We start from the raw sequence: 23,416 nt of genomic DNA on the forward strand, positions 1-23,416 counted from the left end.
ACTAAGAAAATATATGGCTGTCCCTAATCAGTAGATGGTAGGTCTAAGAGTTTAAATCAAAATCGGAGCCCAAGTCTGAGTCACTGTCAGTATAAGGATCTGCCTCACCCAATGGAACACCAACCAATCCCTCAGGTGTCTTCTCCTCATCAATCTGCATAACATCTTCAGGATTGACATCCCAACGTAATGCTGGAGTTTGACAATACTCAGGAGTCTGGTGATCCTGTAGTCACAAAGCATTGTGAACAGCCACCAACTTCTCCAATTGTCTAGAGGTAAGGTTGTTCCTCTTGATTGATTGGATGAAGCTATATGTGGACCAATTCCTCTCTGCAGTAGAAGAACTAGCAACCTGTGAAAGAAGATGAACTGCAAGTACTCTCAACTCCAATGCATCCCTTTGCAAGCTGACAATGTAAAGGTTACACATTTTTCTTAAGAGGCCATAGGATCATGTGCATGTTGCTCTGTCAAATTATCTCTGTCAGAACTCTTCCAACATGAAACTGAATTTATATTGACTATTTGTCTTTCTAGTGCATTTGCATTGAATCTTTCACTGTTTGGATTAAAAAAATGGAGAAAAAAATATATTGTAATTACAGATAGATCCTTTGCAAAAATGTTTAGGTTCTACCTATATTTATTATGAGCACTTATAAGCTTTAGTCACAGGGTTCACCGAACTTTATGTATGAAGTTTGAAGTTTGGCGAATTCTTAAAAAAATTTAAAAATTCGTTCAAGTTCACCATGAATTTGTAAGAACAAGGTTTAGGTGTTTTTCCATCTTCAGGAATCACAAAAAATCCATCACAAATGGCATTTAGTGAAGTATTTGAGCCCATTCGGGAGCTAAAACAGAGACATAATAGATGAGGTTAGCGGTTTATGTTTACCCTGAACAACCTGTTAAATTATGGATCAGAATTGAAATTACAGAGATACAGAGCTATATCTCTGATATTACTGCTCTAATTCAGAATTATAACTGAAAATATATTGCTGCCCTCACCTTGTGATAGTTGTGGTATATGTTAGAAGGAATACACATACATTATGTAATGTCCCCTATTTATAGGCTGTCAATTCCCAAAGAGTAACATATATTACTACCTAGTATATTACATTAATTCAGAGTAGATAATTAAAGTTGTCCATAATTCAACTCAATATTGTCATTATTCCAGTCCTGATTCCTAATCCCTTCTCATTCTTAATCCCATAAGAGGGCATTGGCTTGTCTAGGGCGCTACGACACCACCTCCCTAATTCAGTCCAGACGTTAGGAACATCAGTCCTTTCATCCTTGGGGCCCTTTTATCTTGGAGTGGATTTACTCTGCCTCTCCCTAACAGCACCTGTCGCCCTTGGGGAATAGAATTAGAATTGATTAAGTACTTAGACTGTGAATATATTTGTCTTTCAAATATTATGAATGTATATAAAATTAAGTATGACCATCATACATATTGCAGTCTATATTAATATTATTAATATTACTACTAAATTCTGCATAAGAATATTATCAGGCTGCATATATTAAGCATACATATTAAGCACATCCCCATGTATACCATCAAGAACAAGGATGTTACTGCCTGTAACTTAATAGCAGTTCTGATCTGATCTGATCGATGGTCATGTCATTGGATGCTTTTGATTCCTTTCCTTCATATCTCTATGTGAGGGAGAGGTCACACCTCTTCATTATGGATGCCCATTGGTAAGAGACACACCCTTTCACCATTAGCACCCTTAGAAAGAGTGCAACTCTTCATTACTTATGCCCTTTGAAAGGGACACAACCTTTCACAATCAGATCTGCACTTCTGATTACCAAATTACCCCCCTTTAAATGAGTTCTCTTCTCCCTTTTATACCTCATATTTGGGGGAGTCACAACTTATCATTTCATGCCTTTTGACCATTCATTAACTTTAATCAAATTTTAATTATATTTAATTATATTCCTTATATTTTAATTTAATTTTTATTTTTATTCTTTTGTATTTTAATTTTATTTTTATTATTTATTATTAAATTATATTTCAAAGTGGGGACATTACACATTACTTTTTCCATATTAACTTTTATAATAAATGTCATGTATTATATTATCAGTATTATATAATATATTAAATGATATATTCACGTTACTTTTTATATATTCTATATTACACAATATATTGGATATATTTATTTTTATTATAGTAAAATATACAATTTTATTATATTAGAATGTAGTGTTTTATATAATAAAATAAATATATTATAACTATACATAATAAAATATTTTACATTATGTTTTATAATTTATATTTAACAGAAAATATTATTAATTAATTAATAAGGCTCTATAATGTATATGAATGCCTTATCATATGAATATTAAAAAATTTCCCTATTTTAAAAATTGTTTTCCCCTAAAAATGGCCTCCCAAAAAAGCTGTCCTTACATTGTGCTCCCTTGCCCCTTCCTGTCTCCATCCTGAAAACTTGATGGAACATAAGATGTAACAGACAAGTATCCACAGTTTTATGCACTATTAGAACAAAGAGAGAGGTAATGAATACCTTAGCAAGATGCTATCATTTGAGCACATTGAATAGTGAACAATAGTGCAATTTCCCCATTGTCATGAGGATCAGTCCGCAAAAGGGTTTGGCCTATTACTTGACCCTCGTAGGCCAAGGAGTTGATAAGAGGGGTTCTTGGGCAGCTGCTTATGGCTTCACATTTTAATTTTATATATTTTTTCTTGAGATAATGAATTCTCACATATGATGTCACGTGTGTTGCACTTTATATTCATAATGATATTTTAATTATCTGAAGTGCAAATTAAATAATATTATTATTATTTAATGGGAATCTTCTAGAAAGATCAATAAAATATTATTTATTTCTTCTAGAAGGAGGCCGACCTCTAAAAGGAAAAGAATAAATAGAGGAGGCAGCCTCTTTGTTGAGCAGCCAGGAATTGATATTTGTATTGATTGATTTTGTGGAGCTAAGGGTTTCTGCAGATATAATTGTCTTTGGGAACGATACCTCCCATTGATAGCATAACTGAGGTGGTGAGAGATCCTCCGAAGGGTTGCAAATTGAGAGTGAAGGATACCTTAGTCCTTCATACCTGGGTTTATTGTGAATTGACAACAACTTACAAGGTAGACAATTTTGGAGAATACTCAGCTCATTGATACATTCAACATCTATGCTTGCATCGATATGTTAAGGGAAGAAGGGCGATTCCTTAGGAGCTGTTCAAAGGTGAATTTGGAGAGGGTAACAGTCATAAAATCAGGTCTGAGACAAATTCAACTAGACCCTTCAGACCTGTTGTCGGGTAATTACGTCATATTGTAATTAGAACGTTATGAGTGTTAAGGGTCGGTGGTTATGTGACGGTTGTCGGCAGTTGGCACCGGACAACCTACACCGACATCTATATATATTTACTTGGTTTCCTATTTCAGTGTGAAGTTACTGTGGAACAAAGTGATGTTGTGAATGTACTGGCATTTGACATTAATGAATACATACATTTGAGTTCTTCTGTTTACTTGCATTGCTGTATGTTGTCGTAATTACTACATTTCTGTACTACTATGCACTATTGAAACACACCCCTTAGGGGAAAACATCTGGCGTCGTTGCCAAATTCAACTTGGAATGACAAGAACATACTACATGGCACGACGATAATGGGGCAACCTGTGAGCGAGGGGACTAGCAGCAATCCTGAGGAAGAGCCGACAGAGTTGTTCGAAGGAGAGGGAGCACTAACAAGGGGTTTCACCTGCATTCTCCAGGCATCCATCGAAACTTACGTACGGAGGGAGGCCACGATCGAGGACATCCCTGAGAGCGTAGTGTGGAGTGCCCTTGGCATAAGTTCGGCCGTAAATCGGTTGATAAACAAGTTGCCAAGCTTGCTGGCACAAGTGTTCCTTGCTTTCCAAACTTGCTGGGAAGAAACCTATTGCGAAACTCGTCGACAACAAATTTTGCACTAATTTGAAAAAAGGAGTTGACGAGAGGAGGAACGTGACGAAAGCTGTCGATGGACCTTCAACCCCACGGAAAGAAGGAATTGATGCCTGTGATGCTAAATAAGGATAGAAACTGTGTGCCAAGGGAGGAAGAAGACACACACGAGGCAGCAACGAGGACGTTGAGGTTAGAACAAGCAGAACGTCGGCGACGATTGAAAAAACTTGCGGAAGAAAGCACAATTGGCAATGATGGCTTGGGTGCTGAGAACCAAGTTTCCGTACTAATAGAAACTACCAGGAAGCGGTTGGGGGACCTTTCCCTGATATTGGAAGAGATTGGTGATGAGAGTACGGTAGAGCTGTACACATCACACAGAGGTGCTGAGACCAGGAGGGAGGAGGAGACAGAGACCGAGAACAGAGAGGCAGAGGATACTAGTGCGACCGAAGGTGTTGGGAGGACACAAGGTCACGGTAGTAGAAGCAATCTGTTCGGTGCAAGCTCATCACACCCTGATAGTCAGAGCAACTTGGTGGGACCCAACAGACCAAATCTTGGCGGAGTACCTTCGGGAGGACCAGTGTTTGGAGGAGTAGTTCTTGGAGGGTCAAGTTCGAGTTCCAGAGGGCAGACTGGGCCGCTGCTAAGGAACGTGATGGTGAATTGGCAAAAATTGCCTAAGTTCACTGGAGACAGGAAAGAAGACCCCGTACGGCATTGCCGTACATGTGAGACAATCTGGTTGGCCAATGGCGTGGCCGACAGGGCGGAATGGGTGGTGCAATTCCCCGCCACCCTATGAGGAGTAGCCATTGATTGGTACTCGGATGCTGATAAAACCAAGCTGACAACTTGGGATGAATTGCACAAAGCCTTCGAAACCGAGTTTCGACTCCTCAGAGACGATAATGAAATCGTGGCAGAAATCCTGAGCACCAAGCAAGGGAAAAGTGAGACCATCCGAGCATATAGCTGATGCTCGAAGGAATTGCTAGGAAGAATAGACAACCAGCCCGACGATGGATTGAAGAAAAGGTGGTTTGTGGAGGGTTTAAAGTCGTCACTCAAAAGGAAAATGAAAATTGTACCCCCCACATCCTACGAAGATGCCTATAATTGGGCAATGGACCTAGAAAGTGAAGGGAAGACATCCAGGAAAAAGAAAGACAGATCCTCTGGAGAGGACTCCTTCGATGGAAGTAGCAGCGACGAGGGGTCGAGTAAAAAGGTGCAAGCCCTTCAGAAGGATATACATCGCATGATGAAGGAATTCAAAAGCATGAAGGGAAGCACAAGCAAAAATGAGGAAGTGTGGTGGGTGGAATGTAAGGAGGAAGGTCACACAAAAGGATCCTGTCCTAAAAAGGCCTTCTGCGATATTTGCCAAGTGTTGGGACACTTCACCAAAGAATGTCCCTACAACATGAAGACATGGGGAAATCAGGTGCTCTTCACCCAGGAGCAGCCGTCACTCTCCGCGACAGCAGGCACATCGCAACCTCAAGCCAACACCACGACATCATCTGGCGATTACAGAGGTAACCAAAGGGGAGGAAGAGGCAACAATAATAATAGCAATAACTGGAGTCGAATGCAGTATGATGCCAAAGGACGACCGATGATTCAGTGTCGGGCATGCAATCAGTGGGGACACTTTGCACGAGATTGCCAGAAAGAGGAGACACTGCAGAACTTGTGCATATGGTGTGGTCTTGGAGACCACGATGAGACAAATTGCCCCAAGTCTGGGGTTAATCTTCTCAATATTGAGAAGACTAGTGACAAAGTACTGGCAATCACCCGTGCTCAAACCAAAGAGGCCACTTATCTCGACCCTCGTACGAAGAAGGAGAGATTACGGGAGGCAAAAGCCAACATTGAGCGCGAGACGATGGCAGAACGACGGAACAATGCATAGGTGGTGAGTACATCATCCCGTACTGAAGCCGAAAAGAACATAATTGGGCGAGTCTTACAGATGGAGGTGCCGATAAGGGTGAAGGACCTTCTAGACACAATGCCACAACTGAGAACCGCCATTTTCAATTCCGTACAAACCACTGCACATGCACCTTTGGGTGTGAACTAGGCGGAAGTTCCGGTCAGCTCGTCGGCTGACCCAATGTTGTTGGCCTTAAATAGTCGTCGGCATCTTGTGGTAGTGGAAATGGGAATCCTCGAGGGTATCCTCAAGGACACCATCATGGACGGAGGTTTGGGGGTGAATGTGCTGCTGGAGGATACATGGAAGAAGCTTGAGAAGCCAACACTATGGCCACCCACATTCAACTTGGTGGGAGCAGACCAACACGGGATCAAGCCACTCGACACCCTGATGGCCCAGCTGGTGACCCTTGGCACACAACCCTTCCTACTGGATTTTGTGGTAATCCCACTTAAGAAGAAGGGGTATGATGCCATCTTAGGGAGAGGGTGGTTGGTTACAACAAAGGTGAACCACAACTGGAAGAAGAACACCCTTTGCATGGAGAAAGGGGGGCGAAAGTACATCATTGACCTAAGGACCCAGGTTGTCGATGAGGAGCTTGCATCATCCGACTTTGATTCAGAGGACTCAAATAGATGGGAGTGGGATTCCTATGAGGGCAAAGACGAGATGAAACCAAACAATGAAGGAGTGCTGAACTTGATGGTTGCTCGGAAGATGACATCTGCTCATTGAATGGACTCTTCAACTAGCAAATGGAAGATTATGAAGTGTTTCACCCTGCTTGTCACATGCTGCAAATTGAAGACGAGCCAGGCGAGGAGTTCTCGCCAGAATACAGGGAATATAAAGAGGGAGACGCCAAAGTAAATGATGTTCCGACGTACGAATTTTCAAAGGACAGACCAATGAAGTATGAAGACCTCACCGTGAAGGAGAGGAAGTTGGGAGACACTGCCACCCCTCTAAATATCTGGGTAGGAGACGATTGGAGCCCGGTGTTGAAGGCTGCAGCATTTAAAATCTTCATGGAATATAAGGATGTGTTCGCTTGGTCCTACAAGGATCTGAAAGGGGTCCTGCCAGAATTCTGCGTCCATCGGATACCATTGGTCCCAGGAACCCAGACAGTACGGAAGAGGTTGTACCGAATGAATAAGAACTATGCTGCCAAGGTGAACGAAGAGATTGAACAGATGCTGGAGGTTGACATCATATTTCGGGTGGAGACAAGTGAGTGGGTCTCGCCGATTGTGATCTCACTGAAGGAGGCCAACTAGATTTGCATCTGCGTGGATTTTCGGTGCCTCAACGAAGTCACCATCAAGGATCCGTTCCTAATATCTTTCATAGACAACATCCTGGAGGAGGTGGCTGGCCATGAAATGTACTCATTTATGGACGGCTTTTCCAGATGCAATCAGATTTCGATAGTTGAGGAGGACAAGTTGAAGACCACCTTTGTGGAGAAGGATGGAGTCTATGCGTACAACCGGATGCCATTTGGGTTGTGCAATGCTCCGGCAACCTTCTAGAGGATAGTTCTTCACATCTTCGATAAGATGTCTGTGGGATATTTTAAAGCCTTTTCGGACAACTGGTTGATTTTCAGTAGCGAAGACACTCACTTGGTGGCACTGAGAGAGTGCATGGAGAGATGCCGAAGGGCCAGACTGGCCTTGAATCCGCTGAAATGTAGATTTATGGTACCACAAGGAAAGTTGCTTGGCCATATCGTTTGTAAAGCTGGACTGAAAACTGACTCGGATAAGGTACGAGTAATTGTAGAGATGGAGTCGTCCATTGATGTGACGGGAGTCAAGTCCTTCTTGGGACATATAGGATACTACCTGAAGCTCATCAAGAACTTTGCCCAACTTTCATTCCCACTGGACAAACTGACAAGAAAGGGCAAACCGTACATATGGGGAGGCATTTGAGGAACTCAAGAGGAAACTGGTGGCAGCACCCATTCTGGCCTATCCAAATTGGGACTGAGAATTCCATGTACATGTGCATGCCTCGAACTATGCCATTGGGGCTATGCTAGCACAAGAAGGGGGACATGGGTTGGATCATCCCATCTATTTTGCTAGTCGGTTGATGTCGAAAGCCGAGAAGAACTACAGTACCACTGAGAGGGAAGTCCTCAGAATGGTCTATACTGTACAAAAATTTCGGCACTACTTGCTGGCGACACCCTTCACCTTCTATGTGGATCACCAGGCGTTGATGTACCTGGTAAATAAACCCATTATCCAAGGCAGGATAAGCAGGTGGCTACTGCTCCTTCAGGAGTTCACTTTCACAATAATTGTACGGCTAGGCAAGAGCCATGTGATCGCCGATCAATTGTCCCGAATTAGGTCGAGGAGCCACCGGAGGGAGTCAATGATGATTTTCCTAACGCACATTTGTTCCAAATTGCAGCACTACCGCCATGGTATGCGAACATTGGGTAATACTTGTCTACCTCTCGGTTCCTAGTCGGAATGTTATCGAGCGAGAGAAGGAAGCTGGTCTTGAGAAGCAAGACATTTCAGCTAATTAATGGGCTACTGCATAAAATGGGACCTGACCAAGTCCGTAGAAGGTGTGTGATGGAAGAAGAGATTCCGTAAGTACTCTGAGAAGCACACAAAGGGCCCGCAGGAGGTCACATGGGTCAAGACACCACCGCGCGCAAGGTATTGCTAGCCGGACTATGGTGGCCCACCCTGTATAATGATGCACGGGAATGGGTGGTGGGTTGTGATATGTGCCAGAGGGCAGGGAAACCATTAAAGCGGGACTTTATGCCCCTCAATCCATCCCATGCCCAGGAGTTGTTTGAACGTTGGGGTCTGGATTTCATTGGACCTCTGAAGGTCAGCCGAACATGGAGATGTCGTTACAATGTGGTGGCGACAGAATACCTTATGAAGTGGGCTGGGGCGCGAGCACTGTCGGACAACTTAGCTTTGAGTACAACCAAGTTCATTTATGAACAAATTATTACAAGGTACGACATCCCAATCCAACCGACGAGTGATCACGCTGGGCACTTTGTGAATCATGTCGTCAAGCTGCTCACGACGGAATTCAAGATTTTTCATTCCTTGTCAAGCCCATACTACCCGAGGGCCAATGGGCAGGCGGAGGCGACTAACAAAATACTGGTGTCGGTGATCCATAAGTCCTGCGGAGTTAAACAGGAAGACTGGGAGGAGAAGTTGCTGTCGGTACTATGGGCATATAGGACCACCTACAAAGTCACCACGAGCCAGACACCCTTTTAGCTAATGTACGGCCAGGAGGCTATTGTGTCGGCAGAAGTCATGGTTTCGAGTTTAAGGATCGCGATCGAGAATCGACTAGGAGATATGGAAAGCGTTAGGCAAGTTGGATGAACGCAGAATGATGGCTCAATGGGCCATTGAAGCCGCCCAACAAAGATGAAAATTTTGGCATGACAAGCACATCCGGTGCATGAAATTTCGTCCAGGATAGTGGGTGTTGAAGTATAATGGGCAAAATGAGATTAAGCCTGGGAAATTTAAAGTCCGATGGTTGGGGCCATTTAAAATCCGCGAAGTAGCTGCAAATGGAGCGATTAAGTTGTTAACATTGGACAACCAGCCGATAAAGGAGACGGTAAACGGGTTGAAGTTGAAGATTTACCACCACAAGCAGTAGCGGAATGTTCCAGTTCGTTCGGAGGCGGGGCCCAATCGGACAAATTGAAGAGGTAATTATTTAATTTCCTGTTTAAAAAAAAAAATAAAAAAAATATATGTATATATAAAAAAAAAAGAAGCACGGTCGTACAATGTACGTCCATACGGAAAAAGGGCATGTGCATCCGTACAGAAAAGAGCCGTACGGATCGAGCAAATTTTAAAAAAAAAATTTAGAAAAAAAAGAAAATCCGTATGGTTGTACGGAAAAGGGAAAAGGACCGTACAAATTAAAATCCATATGGTTAAGAGCAAACGAATCCGTACGATCACAGAGGGAGATTTCCGTACGACAGTTGCAGAGTAAAATATGAATTCCTTACGGCACAACAAAACACAAAGAAATCCGTACGCCATAATCAGTGGAAGACAAATAGGTAGCATCCGTACGACAGCACAGGAGAAGAGACCACGCCTAATCCGTACGGCCAGGTGAGTACTTGAAATCCGTACGGTAACAAGCAGAAGCGTTCATCCAAAGAAATAATCTGTACAATCAAAAGGGTCCATACTGCCAGGAAGGTGATGAAGGATTGAAACCGTACGAAGACATCACATTGGGCCGTACATTAGTATTACTGCCAAATAGGAATTCCGTACAGTCGAACAAATATCCGTACACATGGTCAGTGAAGGGAATCAAATATGAAGGCAAGGGTTCCGTACAGTCCATGAGAAAGTACAACACCGTACGCTATAGTCCGATAAAGAAAAGAAAGGGGGAAGTAATGGTATTTGAAAATATTAAAGTATTGGCGCCAGCACTTAAATCATTCAAATGGAATTAGGAAAATAGAAATTAGGAAAGCTAGATTGGAGAAAACGGTTGCAGCAGTTAGACCAACCGTCACAATCAAGGTAAATGGTAGAGGGAAGCATGGCAGCCAAGGACAAGGGGAAGCGAGTGTTGCACTCGGGAGTAAAAATTGCAGGGTCAGCGGATACAGGAAAAACTAAGAAGGCAATGTCGGAGAAAATCACACCTGACACTATTACATTTGAAGGATTGAGCGGAAATGTGTGCAGGACCTGGTGGCTGGAAACCCCAGATAGTTATGCAATTAAAGAATCTCTCAGGAAGGCACAGGTATATTGGGCAATTCAAATGTCCATCTTCGCCAATAGAGATTTTGAATCGTGGTTGTGGATGATGGTGGCTACATATGACAGTGCGACTAGGGCATCTACTTTCTCGTACCAGCAAAGCACTGTGACCGTCTCCTTTGCACCCGACGATTTTGCTAGGGTATTTGGCATCCCGGACAAGGGCAAGAAAATAGACAATAATGCCACGAAGATGTCGCCAGAAAGGAAAGAACAACTGCTGCGGTTAATTTGCCGAAGTGATCTCTTAGACCAGGAATGGGTTGCGATCAAGGCACCGAAGGGCAGAGGGTTGAAAGTCCTACATTGTTGCAGGAGATTGGCAATGACTGCTGGATGTTATGAAGAGCAGACTTACAGGAGCCAGCAGGGCATTCGACACGACGGTACCAATGATTGCATTGATGAACGGTCTGAGGAACGGGATGGTGTATAACTGGGCAACGGTTTTGTCTGACAGAATCCATGAATTCTTGATGCTGCGACACAAGGCTTTCTATATGTCGTTTCACGCCATAGGGTTGTTCCTCAACGTTGTACGCACACAGGTGGCACCAGAGAAGCATGTATGGAAACCTCGGGAGACGAGGGACCCCTCACAACCATTCATTTTTTATTGGACCCACCTGGATACCATGGCAGGTAGCGGGGAAGCCCCTTCTAGCAGGAAGCGACGGAGACCACCGCAGTTAGACACAGAACAGGAGACAAAGACAATTTACGAGGATGTAGAAGAAGAGGCTGCAGAAGAGGCTGACAGTAGTGCAGAGGAAGGGGACGATTCCGAGGACACTTCTTCTCGGAGCAGCCAGAGTCATGACACATTCCGCTTAGCCAGCAAGAAGGACGTCGAGAAAGCCTCGGGTACGAAGGAGAATAGTGGCCACGCAGTGTCTTTTTGACACATGATGAGAGGAATTTGTGGATTGCCGACAGGTGGAGTGCGACCTACGGGAGTAGGCCAATTGGTGTATGCACTAGTAGTATTGACTCAGGACGGAGGATTGACACCTCTCCAGACTTCGGGGGTGACGGTAGGAGCCATACTGATCGTACCCATCCTAGGATTTGGGCAGTTGAGACCTCGACCTTCAATGCCTACATCTTCTAGGGTCGCCACAACAGTTCCAGTAGTTCCAGCAGAGGACATTCCAGCAGTGTCATTGGTTCCCAGCGGACCTCCTTGCATTGGATCTACCGTACGGAAGGAACCCGTACATACGGAGGTCTTGGCAGCAGAGGGTACGGTGACCGGAGATGATGATGCCACCATGGATGTGTGGCTGGGTCGCTATGAGATGTCTCCCATGACACCACTAGGACCCCCACCTACCTCACCTCAGCCACGTCCTTTTTCGGAGATTGTGGACCTTGATGAGGGTAGTTCTCATCAGGAGGCCGGACAACAGGTGTTGGCAATGGATTTCTTGCAGGACACCGTTGGGTTTGAGGAAGAGATGGTGGAGATGCAACAACAGGAGCAGGCCACTAGGGAGAGCTAGCCGAAGGGCATAGAGGTATTTTTGGCAGAGATGGGAGACAGTGCGTGGAGGATGGTAGCAGAGGTTGAGGCCAGCGCATGGAGATTGGCAGTCTCTCTTCAGGAGTGGACCATCCAGTAGTCTGCCGTCGAGGGACTCATCGCCTTTGCCACCGACGAGTGTGCTGAGGAGTTTGGGCGATGTTTTGAGGCTAGGGGTTGGCCTGCTGTGGAAACTTCTGAGATATTGGCAGATAGGAGGCGTGAGAAGACGACTGAGGTTGGTGGAGTACACTTTCTGCTACAACGGGTAGAGCAAGCTTTCAGGGACGGGTACTACCAGCTCAGACGTACTCGGCATGGTGCCTCGGCAGCAGAGACAGAGTTAGTGGCGGCCATCACAGCTTGGGAGTAGCTAGCCACTCATTTGCATATGATGGAGATGGAGCTGGCACAACAGAGAGCTCGAGCGACCAACCTAGAGGAGGAGTTGGCTCATCCCAAGACAGGCTTGGCCTAGGAGACGATGGGGCGTGCACATAAGGTAGTAGAACGAGCAGCCCTTGAGACCCGTCTCACATCTACTTTGGAGGCTCTGGATAGTAAACAAAAGGAGTTGATGGAGGCAGTTTTTTATGGTGAAACAATCCAGGGAGAGGCATTTGGTAGTTGAGCGAGATCTCCAGCATAGGACACAACAGGTTCACTAGTTGAGGGAGCAGTTGGCAGCAGCAGCACCATCAGCCCCTTCTTCATCAGGGACGCCCTCTATACCCCCTCAGCTTTGATTTTCATGTTTGGTCTTAGTGTCATTTTCCATTTTGTTGTATGTCGTCAGGAGATGACCTTTTTTGGGGGGGGATGATGTTGTTGGGTAATTACGTCATATTGTAATTAGAATGTTACGAGTGTTAAGGGTCGGTGGTTATGTGACAGTTGTTGACAGTTGGCACCGGACAACCTACACCGACACCTATTTATATGTACTTGGTTTCCTATTTCGGTGTGAAGTTACTGTGGAACAAAGTGATGTTGTGAATGTACTGGCATTTGACATTAATGAATACATACATCTGAGTTCCTTTGTTTACTTGCATTGCTGTATGCTGTCGTATTTACTACATTTCTGTACTGTTATGCACTATTGAAACACACACCCCTCAGGGGAAAACAAGACCCACGATTTTGCTCATTACTTGTTTGTGCTTTGAACTCATCATTGGTTGGGAACGCTCACCTTTGGGGAAGGCCATGAAGCTTTTTGGTGTTTAAGAGAGGACTTATCAGCTGGAAATTAATTGTTATTTGCCTTCAAACCAGAACAGGGGCAAATTTGAGAAGGGGGTCGATTTGACAAGAGGAGGGCTCAAAGTAGGGTGATATTGCTTGGTTCTTCAACTAGACACCAAGGCCCTTTAACCAGGTTCTTTTTGGCATGTGTTTCATTGAGTTTTCAGAATGTATGTTTGAATTAATGGCTGCCATTGTTACTCAGAAAATTCTGAAAACTATTATGTTGTAAGTCATAAGGCTGGGTGTTTCATAGTTGTTTGGGATACACATTCAATAAGGGCTGTTGTTGGGAATCTGATATTTGATGTAAATGTGCATTAATGATCAGCATGTGTGCCAACTGTTTGACATAATGCCATTTGGCCATAAGTGCTTATTTGCATCAGTCATCTATTGTCTTGGCCCTCTCTTGAGTCTTTTGTAATCAAGATTGCATCAAATAAATAAGTCAGCTGTGAGCTTTGCATTTGCTGTCATAAGTTGTTTCATATTTGAGGTTGCATGCCAATCTGACAAAATGTCAACAAGAGGATTATGATGTTTTTATGCTTAATTAGTTGATAAAATCATCTCTAGACTCATTATATTGCATTCCCATATTCCTACTAGCAAAACTGCATAACACACAGTATTATACAGCTGTCCAAAACAGCATAACACGCAGGTTATACAGTCTGAAACTAGAACAGCGGGTTATCAGACAATTGTTTGTCAATATTCCCTACATTTTCAGTCTTATAACAGCAGGGAATATTACAAATAGATGAGGCACAATCCCCATATTTTTATACAATATGACTGGTTATCCTATGGACATGTTGATCATTTTGGTAGTATAGGGATTATAGTTGAATGTTCCAAGGTTTAAACTACAGTGTATCGTTAGTCAATAACCACCTTGAAATTGTTTTTAAACATTATAGTAGTTGCACGTTTTTATATACAAATCAGTTGCTAGTATTTTTGTGCTTACCAAAGTTTACTACTGGTTATTTAATTAGGCTCAAACAATTTTCTAAACAGGTTCTTTATTTGAATCTTATATGCCAAAATCCAAATACGATTCATGCTATTGAATTTTTTAAGGTCATTTGCTAGTGTTTTTTGTGCTTAGCAAAGCTTACTCATAGTTTTTAAAGTATATTCAGACAATTTTCTAAACATGTTCTTTGTTTGAATCTTATATTATAATTACCATTTATGCTGTTGATTTTTTTTAGCTATTCCCGAGAACTAAATTTACAATTTTTAATGGAGCATTGGAAATTTCAAAATTTGTTATATGAAATACTCATTGTCATTGTTGTTACTGTAGGCATTACTCAAATTATTAAGCTCCAGTGATCCTAAGTCATTGACATTGATGAATAAGTCAAATTTGCTGCCAATATTTGCTTCAAAATTACTATATCGAGCATTTATTAGAGAATTTGAATGGCCTATCGAATTTATCCAGGTAAGAATATCTTAATTGGTGACTCTTTTATTCGTTGCAGGCTAATGTTGTAGGATTCAAATTCTCAAGAAGTTGTTTGTTGAGCTGTTCAAATAATATCATGACAAAAGAGATGTTACCTCAGATATACACGAAGGATATTTTGAGGGTCTTTTCTCAATAAACGCAATTGGCAAAGAAATGGGATGCCATTGGCAAAGAAGAATTTGCCAATGGCATCATCTATCTTATCCTTCAGCTGCACATTGAACAAATCATCTATGGGGTTACTTTGCAATTTGTGTTTCCCCTTACTCTCTTGCATGGGCATTGGGAGAAGAACCTGACATCACTCCTACTCTCGTCCGCAAAGTATGACTAGAACTCTGTGGCTGGATTTGCTGAACATGTGTCTTATGAGACAAAGTAGTAGGCATAGTTGTAGCTGCACTGACATCACGAACACCCCATAGCCTGTTTATCTTAGCTCTATATTTGAGGTTTGTTGCTTTCGCTAAAAAAGAGCATGTATCCACACCTTATCCTTGAATAAAGAGGTGTGCATGAACTCTACTAATGTTGCCATACCATTCTAGATCACAAAAGTTGCACTTGCACTCTTTCTTGTGCCACCAGATGTCCTTGGCTTGCCTGGTAATTTTGTTGCAAACTGTCTGAGAGGAGACTTATGATCAAAAGAACCCCTAGCATACTCTACCAGTAATGTGGAGGGGTGCTCTATATTGGTTGCTGCACTGATCATGGAACTAGTTTGGGCTTCAGGCTTAGCCCCATGGTCAGCCCCCTTAGCCTTAAGTTCATTTTAGATTTAGTTTCACTATGAATCTCTACCTCATCCTCCCTCATGTCATGAGAGCTCATTGTGTCACTGCAACAAAAATTTAGAAAATGAAATTTTTTAAGTTTATAAATTATAATTCTAAAAGTGTCTAGTTTTAGCCTAATTTGACAATTTTGAAAATAAATTTTAAATTTTGATGTTGAATCTTGATGACAATATGAAAATTTAAAAATGAACAATGAACATTGAAATGAATCTCAATCTATGAACATTGAATATGCTTTTGCAGCCATAGAAACTTAGAAAATGAAACTTGAAAAAAAAACAAAAATATTGAAAAGCCAATCATAGAAACCTACCTTGTGCTTGAAAAATCCCTCCAAGTTGATGTAAAATCCTCCTCCTCTTCTTCTTGTTGTTGCTCCTTCTTACCCCTCTTACACTTGCAGCACCTCAATCTCATTCCTTCACTCACCTAGCTGTTGTAAAACTTAGAAATTCAAATGTGAGTAAGAACGAGGATTTGTGAGTGTTTTGAGAGCATGGAGAGGGCCCACTTGGGTTCGGCCCTGGGCACAAATCTCAAGAAAAAAGGAATTAAAAACAAAAAACATTTTTTGGGATGCCCAGGATGGGAAATGCTTGGGCATCCTTGATGTCCCCCTGCCGTCCCCCAAGTTTTGGTGGCGGTGGCGATTTTGCCGGGGGACGTCCCCATCCCGTCCCTATGTCTCGGGGATGTCTTTTTCCCAGAAACGGGGGATAAAAGAGGGGGTGTCCCTGTGGTACATTGGGACTTTTAGTTAAATTTTTAAAATGGAATTTTTTTCAGCTTCTAGCCCATTTTGTTAACCATTTATAAATTCAATATATATTCTAAACTCCTCATGCAGTCATAACATCTCATTGATTTTTCTTTTGCAAGTATTTAATTTTACTTATTGATGGAGACATTGGATTTGCTCATTTAGTTTATAAAATCAATGATTTTTTATATCATGCAGGCATTTTTGGGGGACATAGTTGGTCCTTGTGCATGGATAGAGCATGAGAGTTGTAAAGATTTTGTTAGAATCTTATCAGCTGCTTTTCAGGATTCAATTATGGTATGGTTTTTGTAACTTCTGATATTCAATTGTATTGAAAGTTCAGATATTCAGTTGGTGGTCAGAAATTTACGAAAGGCAGTTGTGTATATTGAGGAGTGATGCTTTTATTAGAAGAATGCTAATGTGCCATATATGGGCTATGCATATAATTTACCATCGGAAAGTAATTTGTGTGTCAATTCTCTCATGATTTGCAAGAATTTGTTACACGTTATCCAGAGACTTATGGTTGCTTTCTATCACAGACACCTGTAAACAAGTATTCAAGTGTAGAGCTGCGTAAAATGGTGCAACAAGAATATTTTATGATTCTTGGCAAAGTACTGAAAGCCAATTCAACAACGGAGAATTCCTCAGTCCTTCTGAAGTAACTTAATGCAATCTTTATTCAGCTTTGTCCCTTCTAAACCAGGATATATTTATTCTGCTTTGCCCCTTCTACATAATGTGGCAGAAAAAGAGTGTTTTATATGTGCAATGTTAAAACATTTATTTTATTTCCATTTATATCTGTGCCACTATTACACCTTCCTTCTTCGTATATTATACCTGACACATAGAGGAGTTGTAAGATATTTTTGGTTACAAATCTGTAATATTTAATGTGTTGTTCATGTTCAATTTTAAATAAATATATTCTATTATCACATCATGGTATATATGTTAATAATAGTAATAACACATAATTGTTAACCTAGAGTATTTTGGTTGGAATGCTTGGTCAGTTATTACTTGTTTCTTTTACCGATTTTTATTTGTAGATATTGCTTTCTCCTCTCATAATAAAATTGTTCATTCATTTTTGAATTCATTATGGTATTTGAGCATTTTATTTTCTTCTCATGTCATGAGTGAAATGATTTGGAGGTTTGGAAAAAAATTCTATGAAACGGAGCAGAGAAAAATTTCAGACATAAAAGAGGTGTTCAACAAAGGTTTGAATGTGTGAGGTAATTGCAAACCACACATAAATGCCTTGCTTGTGCCGGTCCACGTCACAAGGTCAGAAACTATTACAAAAATTCTGCTGTCATTTTGTAGAGAAATGTGAATGTTGACTCAGCCCCTTTGAAGTGTCATTCACAATAAAAACTCTTCACAAATAATAGATGACCATACTATGTCTAGTCACATCTCATTTATTTCTGTTACGCTCACACAAAACCCTCTTGAAGACTATGGAAGAAGAAATGCAATAATAGGATGTTGTGAGAGGAACACCGTGATTTGGGAATAAGAGAGAGACTATTCACTGTGGTCAATCTCAAAACATATAAACTCTAGCAATGGACGTGAGGAGGTGACACAATGCTAAAGTTTCTACAAGTTGTATATCTTAGTGCATACAAACAAATATCAAGTTGGATGTGATGTCTCAAATCTTATTATGTATGATGGTGTTTGAGTCACTTTATAGGCTTGGGAGTTTTTTTTGACTATCTGATACTATCATGCCTTGCCTTCATTCCCTATGGCCTCATTTTCCTAATCTTTTCCCTTCTATGGCTTTTCAAGATTTCTTTTACTTTGGTACGTTTCTTTTAGCTCCACGATCCCTGCTCCTTCCAGCATTTGTTATTTACTAATCCCAATTCCTAAAACCTCCTATATCAGGGGTCTCTGAAGCCCGATTGCCCCTCCCTCTAGCATCAAGTATCTTTGAAGCCTGATCCCTGTTGTCCCACCACTACGCTATTGTTGCAAGAAACTTAGGGTTTTTGAATATTATTGTAAGCAGATCTGGTAAGGTATAGCTCAGAATTAGATCTGATAAATATGGAATCAGAACATAAACTAAAAAACTTAGTTTTTAGTCCAACTTCATAAAAGGAAACAAACTCTACTTCTATTGCAAGTAAAAACATAGACAAATTGTTTCAGAAATAATCAGGGGTCTGAGCAATGAATGCACAGGATTGCTTGCTGCTGATTATGAAATTCTGTGACCAGATAAAACCTGAAGTTCTGATCTGAAAACAACAACACAGCACCCAGGGTTCGCACTCCACACTCACCCACATTGAGTTGGGAAACCTTCAATCAAACAAGAAAGCACAATATATTGCACTCGAAAAGAGTGAGAACTAGTGTATGTGCATTCCAACTTGTGCCTCCTTTCACACAACCAATATGGCAACAAGGAAGGGGCCACGAAAGTGTGGGATATAGAGCCAGAGCATGCTGACTTGGATGCTTCCATTTTCCAACATATTGCACTTGAGTAGTTTGAAAGCAAACATACTTTAAGTGGCAGTTGGAGTGGCACTGCTTGTGGTTAAGGATTCATCCAATGTTTATACATCATCTAATATTAATGATGATGTGATATTGATGATTAAAACTAATTTTTGAAGTTGATATTATTATTTTAATATTGAACTTGAAGTTTGAATGATGAATATTTAATAATATTTATCATTTATGTTTTAAATGACATTCAAATATATGATGGTTTTGTTGTTTATATGATGCTATGTGCTAAGTCACCGCATTTGCCGAATTTCAAAATTTGCGAATTTCAATAAAACATTAAAAATTTGTTCAAATTCGGCCCAAAATTCGTACGAAGAAAAACTAGGGTTTTAAAAATTGAAATATATTCTGCAGTCGCGAATCCAGAAATGAATAAGCATATTCTCCTTATGCTGTGCTGGAACAAGGGGTTTTCCCCACAAATCTGAAAGGCGCTATGCACAAATAAGAACCATCGGTTTGATGATAATTGCGCTCCCCGCTGCAAAAATCCCTTTCAAAAAGGAATTTATCGGAGTTTATCGGAATTCACGATACAATAAATATAACGATAATGCATAAAGATAATGTTTAAAGGCCCGATATACAATAGTCGTGGTGAGCCCCCATTCAACCACTTAGACCATTTAATTTATAAAGATGATGTATTAAAATAATGATGATGCATTTTTAATTTAGTAATATATAAAGATAATGTATTATAAATTATGGAATATGACTTAAAGAAGTTTTTAAAATTAATTATAATGTAATATAAATTCATAATATAGTATTATTTTTAATAATTTTAATTTACATTGTTAAATATTTATATTAATTTTAAATTTGATATAATATTATTTAATTTTAATAAATAATATATTTGATCATTTCATTTCAAATTTATTTTATTTTATAATAGTATTTCTAATATATTTAAAAATTTAAGTTATATAACTCGTTAATGGGTCCTTGGGGGCTAATCCCACATCAGATAAAGGGGAGGTCATATGGGAGCCACCTAGCAAGGAATGGATAAAAATAAATTTCGATGGGGCATCTAGAGGAAACCTGGGAATCTCAGGTGTGGGGGTAGTGGCGAGGAATGACAAAGGGTCTATCCTCTTCAAAGAAGCACGTCATCTATAGGATGGTAAGAATAACGAAATGGAGGCCCAGGCGGCACTTCTGGCAACTGAGTTGGCCTTAAACATGAAAGTCCAACGGTTGCATCTGGAAGGAGACTCCCAGGTGGTCATCAATGCAATTACTAAAGGCAACACTCCATCCTGGAAATTATCTCATTGGGTGGCGATCATCCGAGAGAAACTCAAATCTTTTGAGGAATTTCGGGTCTCCCACGTCAAGCGAGGTGCAAATGCAGTGGCAGATCTACTCTCCAACATTGGCTATGACATGAATAGTCAAATGGCTAAGTGGTGGAAGGGAGATGGCAGATTGTGGAAGTGGTCTTAAATGCAGTCCTAGAAACATGAAGCCAACAACATGGACGCAAGGATGCCCGAAATGACAAGTACATCTTGTTTGCTGGGGTTTGCAATAAAAGTGGCAGTTGCCTATTGCAGACAATACTTTTTAGAGATGATGGCGGAGTGCAGCAAATCTGCTGTGAAATTTTATTTCCTTTATGCCATCACGCCTGCATTTATTACCTGTCTCAAATGATGGCGGAGGAATTTAATTCCTTTGGTTTGTGAGCTGGTGGCTAAGTTTGTATTTAGTGTGATTGTTAAATGGTTTTATGTCATTTGTATTGTAGAGGCTGGAGAAAATAATTTGTGCAGGTCTAATGGAAGCAAACTTCACTCTATGAACCGAGAAGAAGTTGGTGCCATTCCTGGGGATAGTATCGGAGAAGAGGATGCAGGGGCTTTTCAGGTACAAAGAGGAGAAATTGTGGAGTGCGGCGCGCCTTATGCTAGGAGAGGAGGTGTCGCACATCCATTTTAGCTATCAGACGAACATGGAGGTGGATTCCTTGATTTTGGCATGGGCATGCGAGTTTGAGCCGGAGGTAGAGAAAATCAGACTCACTCTGACAAAATTGATTGATGGGGAGTACCTAATCAACCTTGGCTCCATTCTGGAGTGGGTAGTGCCTCGGACAGACATTCGCATTAGGGAAGGAGATGATAAGGAGGAGCTGCTGCCGTTTGTTCGAGGATTGGAAAATGACATAATGGAACAATGCCGTGAACGAGCTCGCATTGGTTGGGAAGCCATGAAGCTCTTTGTAAAACTCATTAAGACGGATGAAGTCCTGAAGGCTCTAAAGGTGGTGGCGCGGATGGAGGTCGGGAGAGATCTGTGAGATAGGTTCGAGGAAGGGCGGGTGGTTCAATTGCTAGCAAGTTTGGAAGGAGACCCCGATTTTGGATGCTTGGAATGCATTCCGAAGATGAAAAGCGAAGCTGCAAAGGGCAAATCTATGGCTGACATGGTGGACGGGGAGAAGGTGAACTAGAGTGAGAGCGAGTGAGTGGCCATAGGGTCATTGTTTTTCCACACTCTTCCAGTATATTGTTTTTAATAGATGTTTTAGTCATGTCTGTAATATTTGGTGCATAGATGCACAGGACTGGTTCCTTCTTTGTTTTGTTTTCGAATGGTTTTAGAGTAGGTTATGACTGTGAATATTTTGGGCCGATGTTTACATCTTTTAACTTGGCCTTTGGATGATGTTGGCTGTACACTTTTATTTCTGAATTAATATACTACAAAATTACCAATAAAAATAAAAATAAAAATATAAGTTATATTTATAATTTAATGAATATATTATTTATATACTTAAATAATTTTGCCCAGACTGCAACCTCGATAAATTCTCCCGAACGGCTATTTTAGGATCATGGTTGATCTGCAGGGTAATTCTTGGGTTAGAAAATTGCAAAGAATGGATCTGTATACTGAGGAAGCTTCCTTTCATGTTGTCACAGAATCATGGTTCACCACTTCGGGCTGAGTTGCATGTGTTGCGAGGAGCGGTTAGCAGAACATTGTGACCAACTTTATGACATTGATGTCGATGGGTAGGTGGCTATTGTCGCGATCGTTGAGGAAGCGCTCAACAAAGAGAGGCATTGGTGTGATGGTTTTTTTCTATGAAACCATACTTTGTTTGTTAGTGGATGTTCTTTCGTCCAAGGAAGCTTGCATTGAGAAAATGGACGGGTTCGTCAGGGTAGTTGATGGCAATGCTATAGGTAATGCAGTCATGGAACTGGAAGAAGAATGGGCGAGTATCCTGGGTCCTTTCTTCAACCTTGCGTGTTTCCTCTCGGACGTGGAGGTTTCAAACCATGAAGATGAGCTTCAGGTTGCTGCGAAAGAATTGAGGACAAAGAAGGAAAACTTCATGGGCAATGCTTGAGACGTATTTCTTGCAGGGTTCTCCACTGGTGATTTGGGTCCATTTAGAAGGATGATGAACGAAGATTTGGGTTGGCTGTTAGAAAACAATATCGAAAAGCTGGCGAGTTTGGGTGATCACATTGCTACCATTCTGAGGTTAATGTAGTGGAATGGCTGTGTTTGGATAATGTGTTTGTTATTATAAGGACCATATCCTTTTTGAGGGTCCAGTGTTTATGTAATACTGTTCATTATTAATATAGGGCGCTCTCCCCACAATAGATAGCACGCACTTAAAAAAAAAAAATATATACTTAAATAATTTAAATTTATATAGGCGAATTTAATGTCGAATTTTTTTTCGAATTTTTTACCCTTGTCGAACTTCATCCAAATTTTATTGTTGCCGAATTCGAATTCGAACCTGGTGATCGAATTCGAACCTAGTGACAGGCTATGTGATATTCTAATCTTAATTCATGCTTTTAGTTTGCATATATATATGATTTTTTCTTTTTTTTTGTACGAATGAACCCAAACAATTAAAAAATCCCTAATCCTATAAATGTTTTTTCAGCTTCAATACATAGGATGATTAGAGGTTTTTGGTGTGTTCAAGGGACATTTACAAGTCCCTTGAGTGTCATGTGGACATTGAGGGACATGTATTGGGAGTGGTGGTGGCACCATAGTGGGATGTTCTTGAGGAGTTCATAGGTCCTAGAGATGTTTCCATCTTAGAAATGGAAGGAATTTGGGGGGGGATGCATTCCCATGGAACAATGTTATGCAAGCTTATAAAAACAACCAAAAATATGTGAAACTAATAGGTATGTGCCTATCCCTAATGTTACGTAAATAAAAGGGATTTGATAGTGAACTGTCTAGAATCTTCTTACAATAATATCATGGATCTA

General features: G+C 41.1%; 1 protein-coding gene across 12 annotated transcripts in view; it reads left to right on the forward strand.

Moving 5' to 3' along the window:
* The window catches only part of LOC131045838 (uncharacterized), a 313,161-nt gene that overhangs the window by 17,628 nt on the left and 272,117 nt on the right, over positions 1-23,416 (forward strand). For 9 of the 12 annotated variants that reach the window (XR_009105875.2, XR_009105876.2, XR_009105873.2 and 6 more), the window contains 3 exons: positions 14,862-15,002; positions 16,788-16,889; positions 17,138-17,259. Coding sequence is in view for 8 of the 12 variants with exons in the window: in XM_059221423.1 (XP_059077406.1) it covers positions 14,862-15,002; positions 16,788-16,889; positions 17,138-17,259 (365 nt within the window). In the remaining 4 variants the exon portion in view is untranslated. Of the gene's footprint in view, positions 1-14,861; positions 15,003-16,787; positions 16,890-17,137; positions 17,260-23,416 lie in introns of those variants that run through there. The other 3 variants (XM_059221425.1, XM_057979508.2, XM_059221426.1) reach the window with 3 other exon arrangements.

Source organism: Cryptomeria japonica, chromosome 5 (assembly GCF_030272615.1).
Source record: "Cryptomeria japonica chromosome 5, Sugi_1.0, whole genome shotgun sequence".
NCBI classification, from domain to species: Eukaryota; Viridiplantae; Streptophyta; class Pinopsida; order Cupressales; family Cupressaceae; genus Cryptomeria; species Cryptomeria japonica.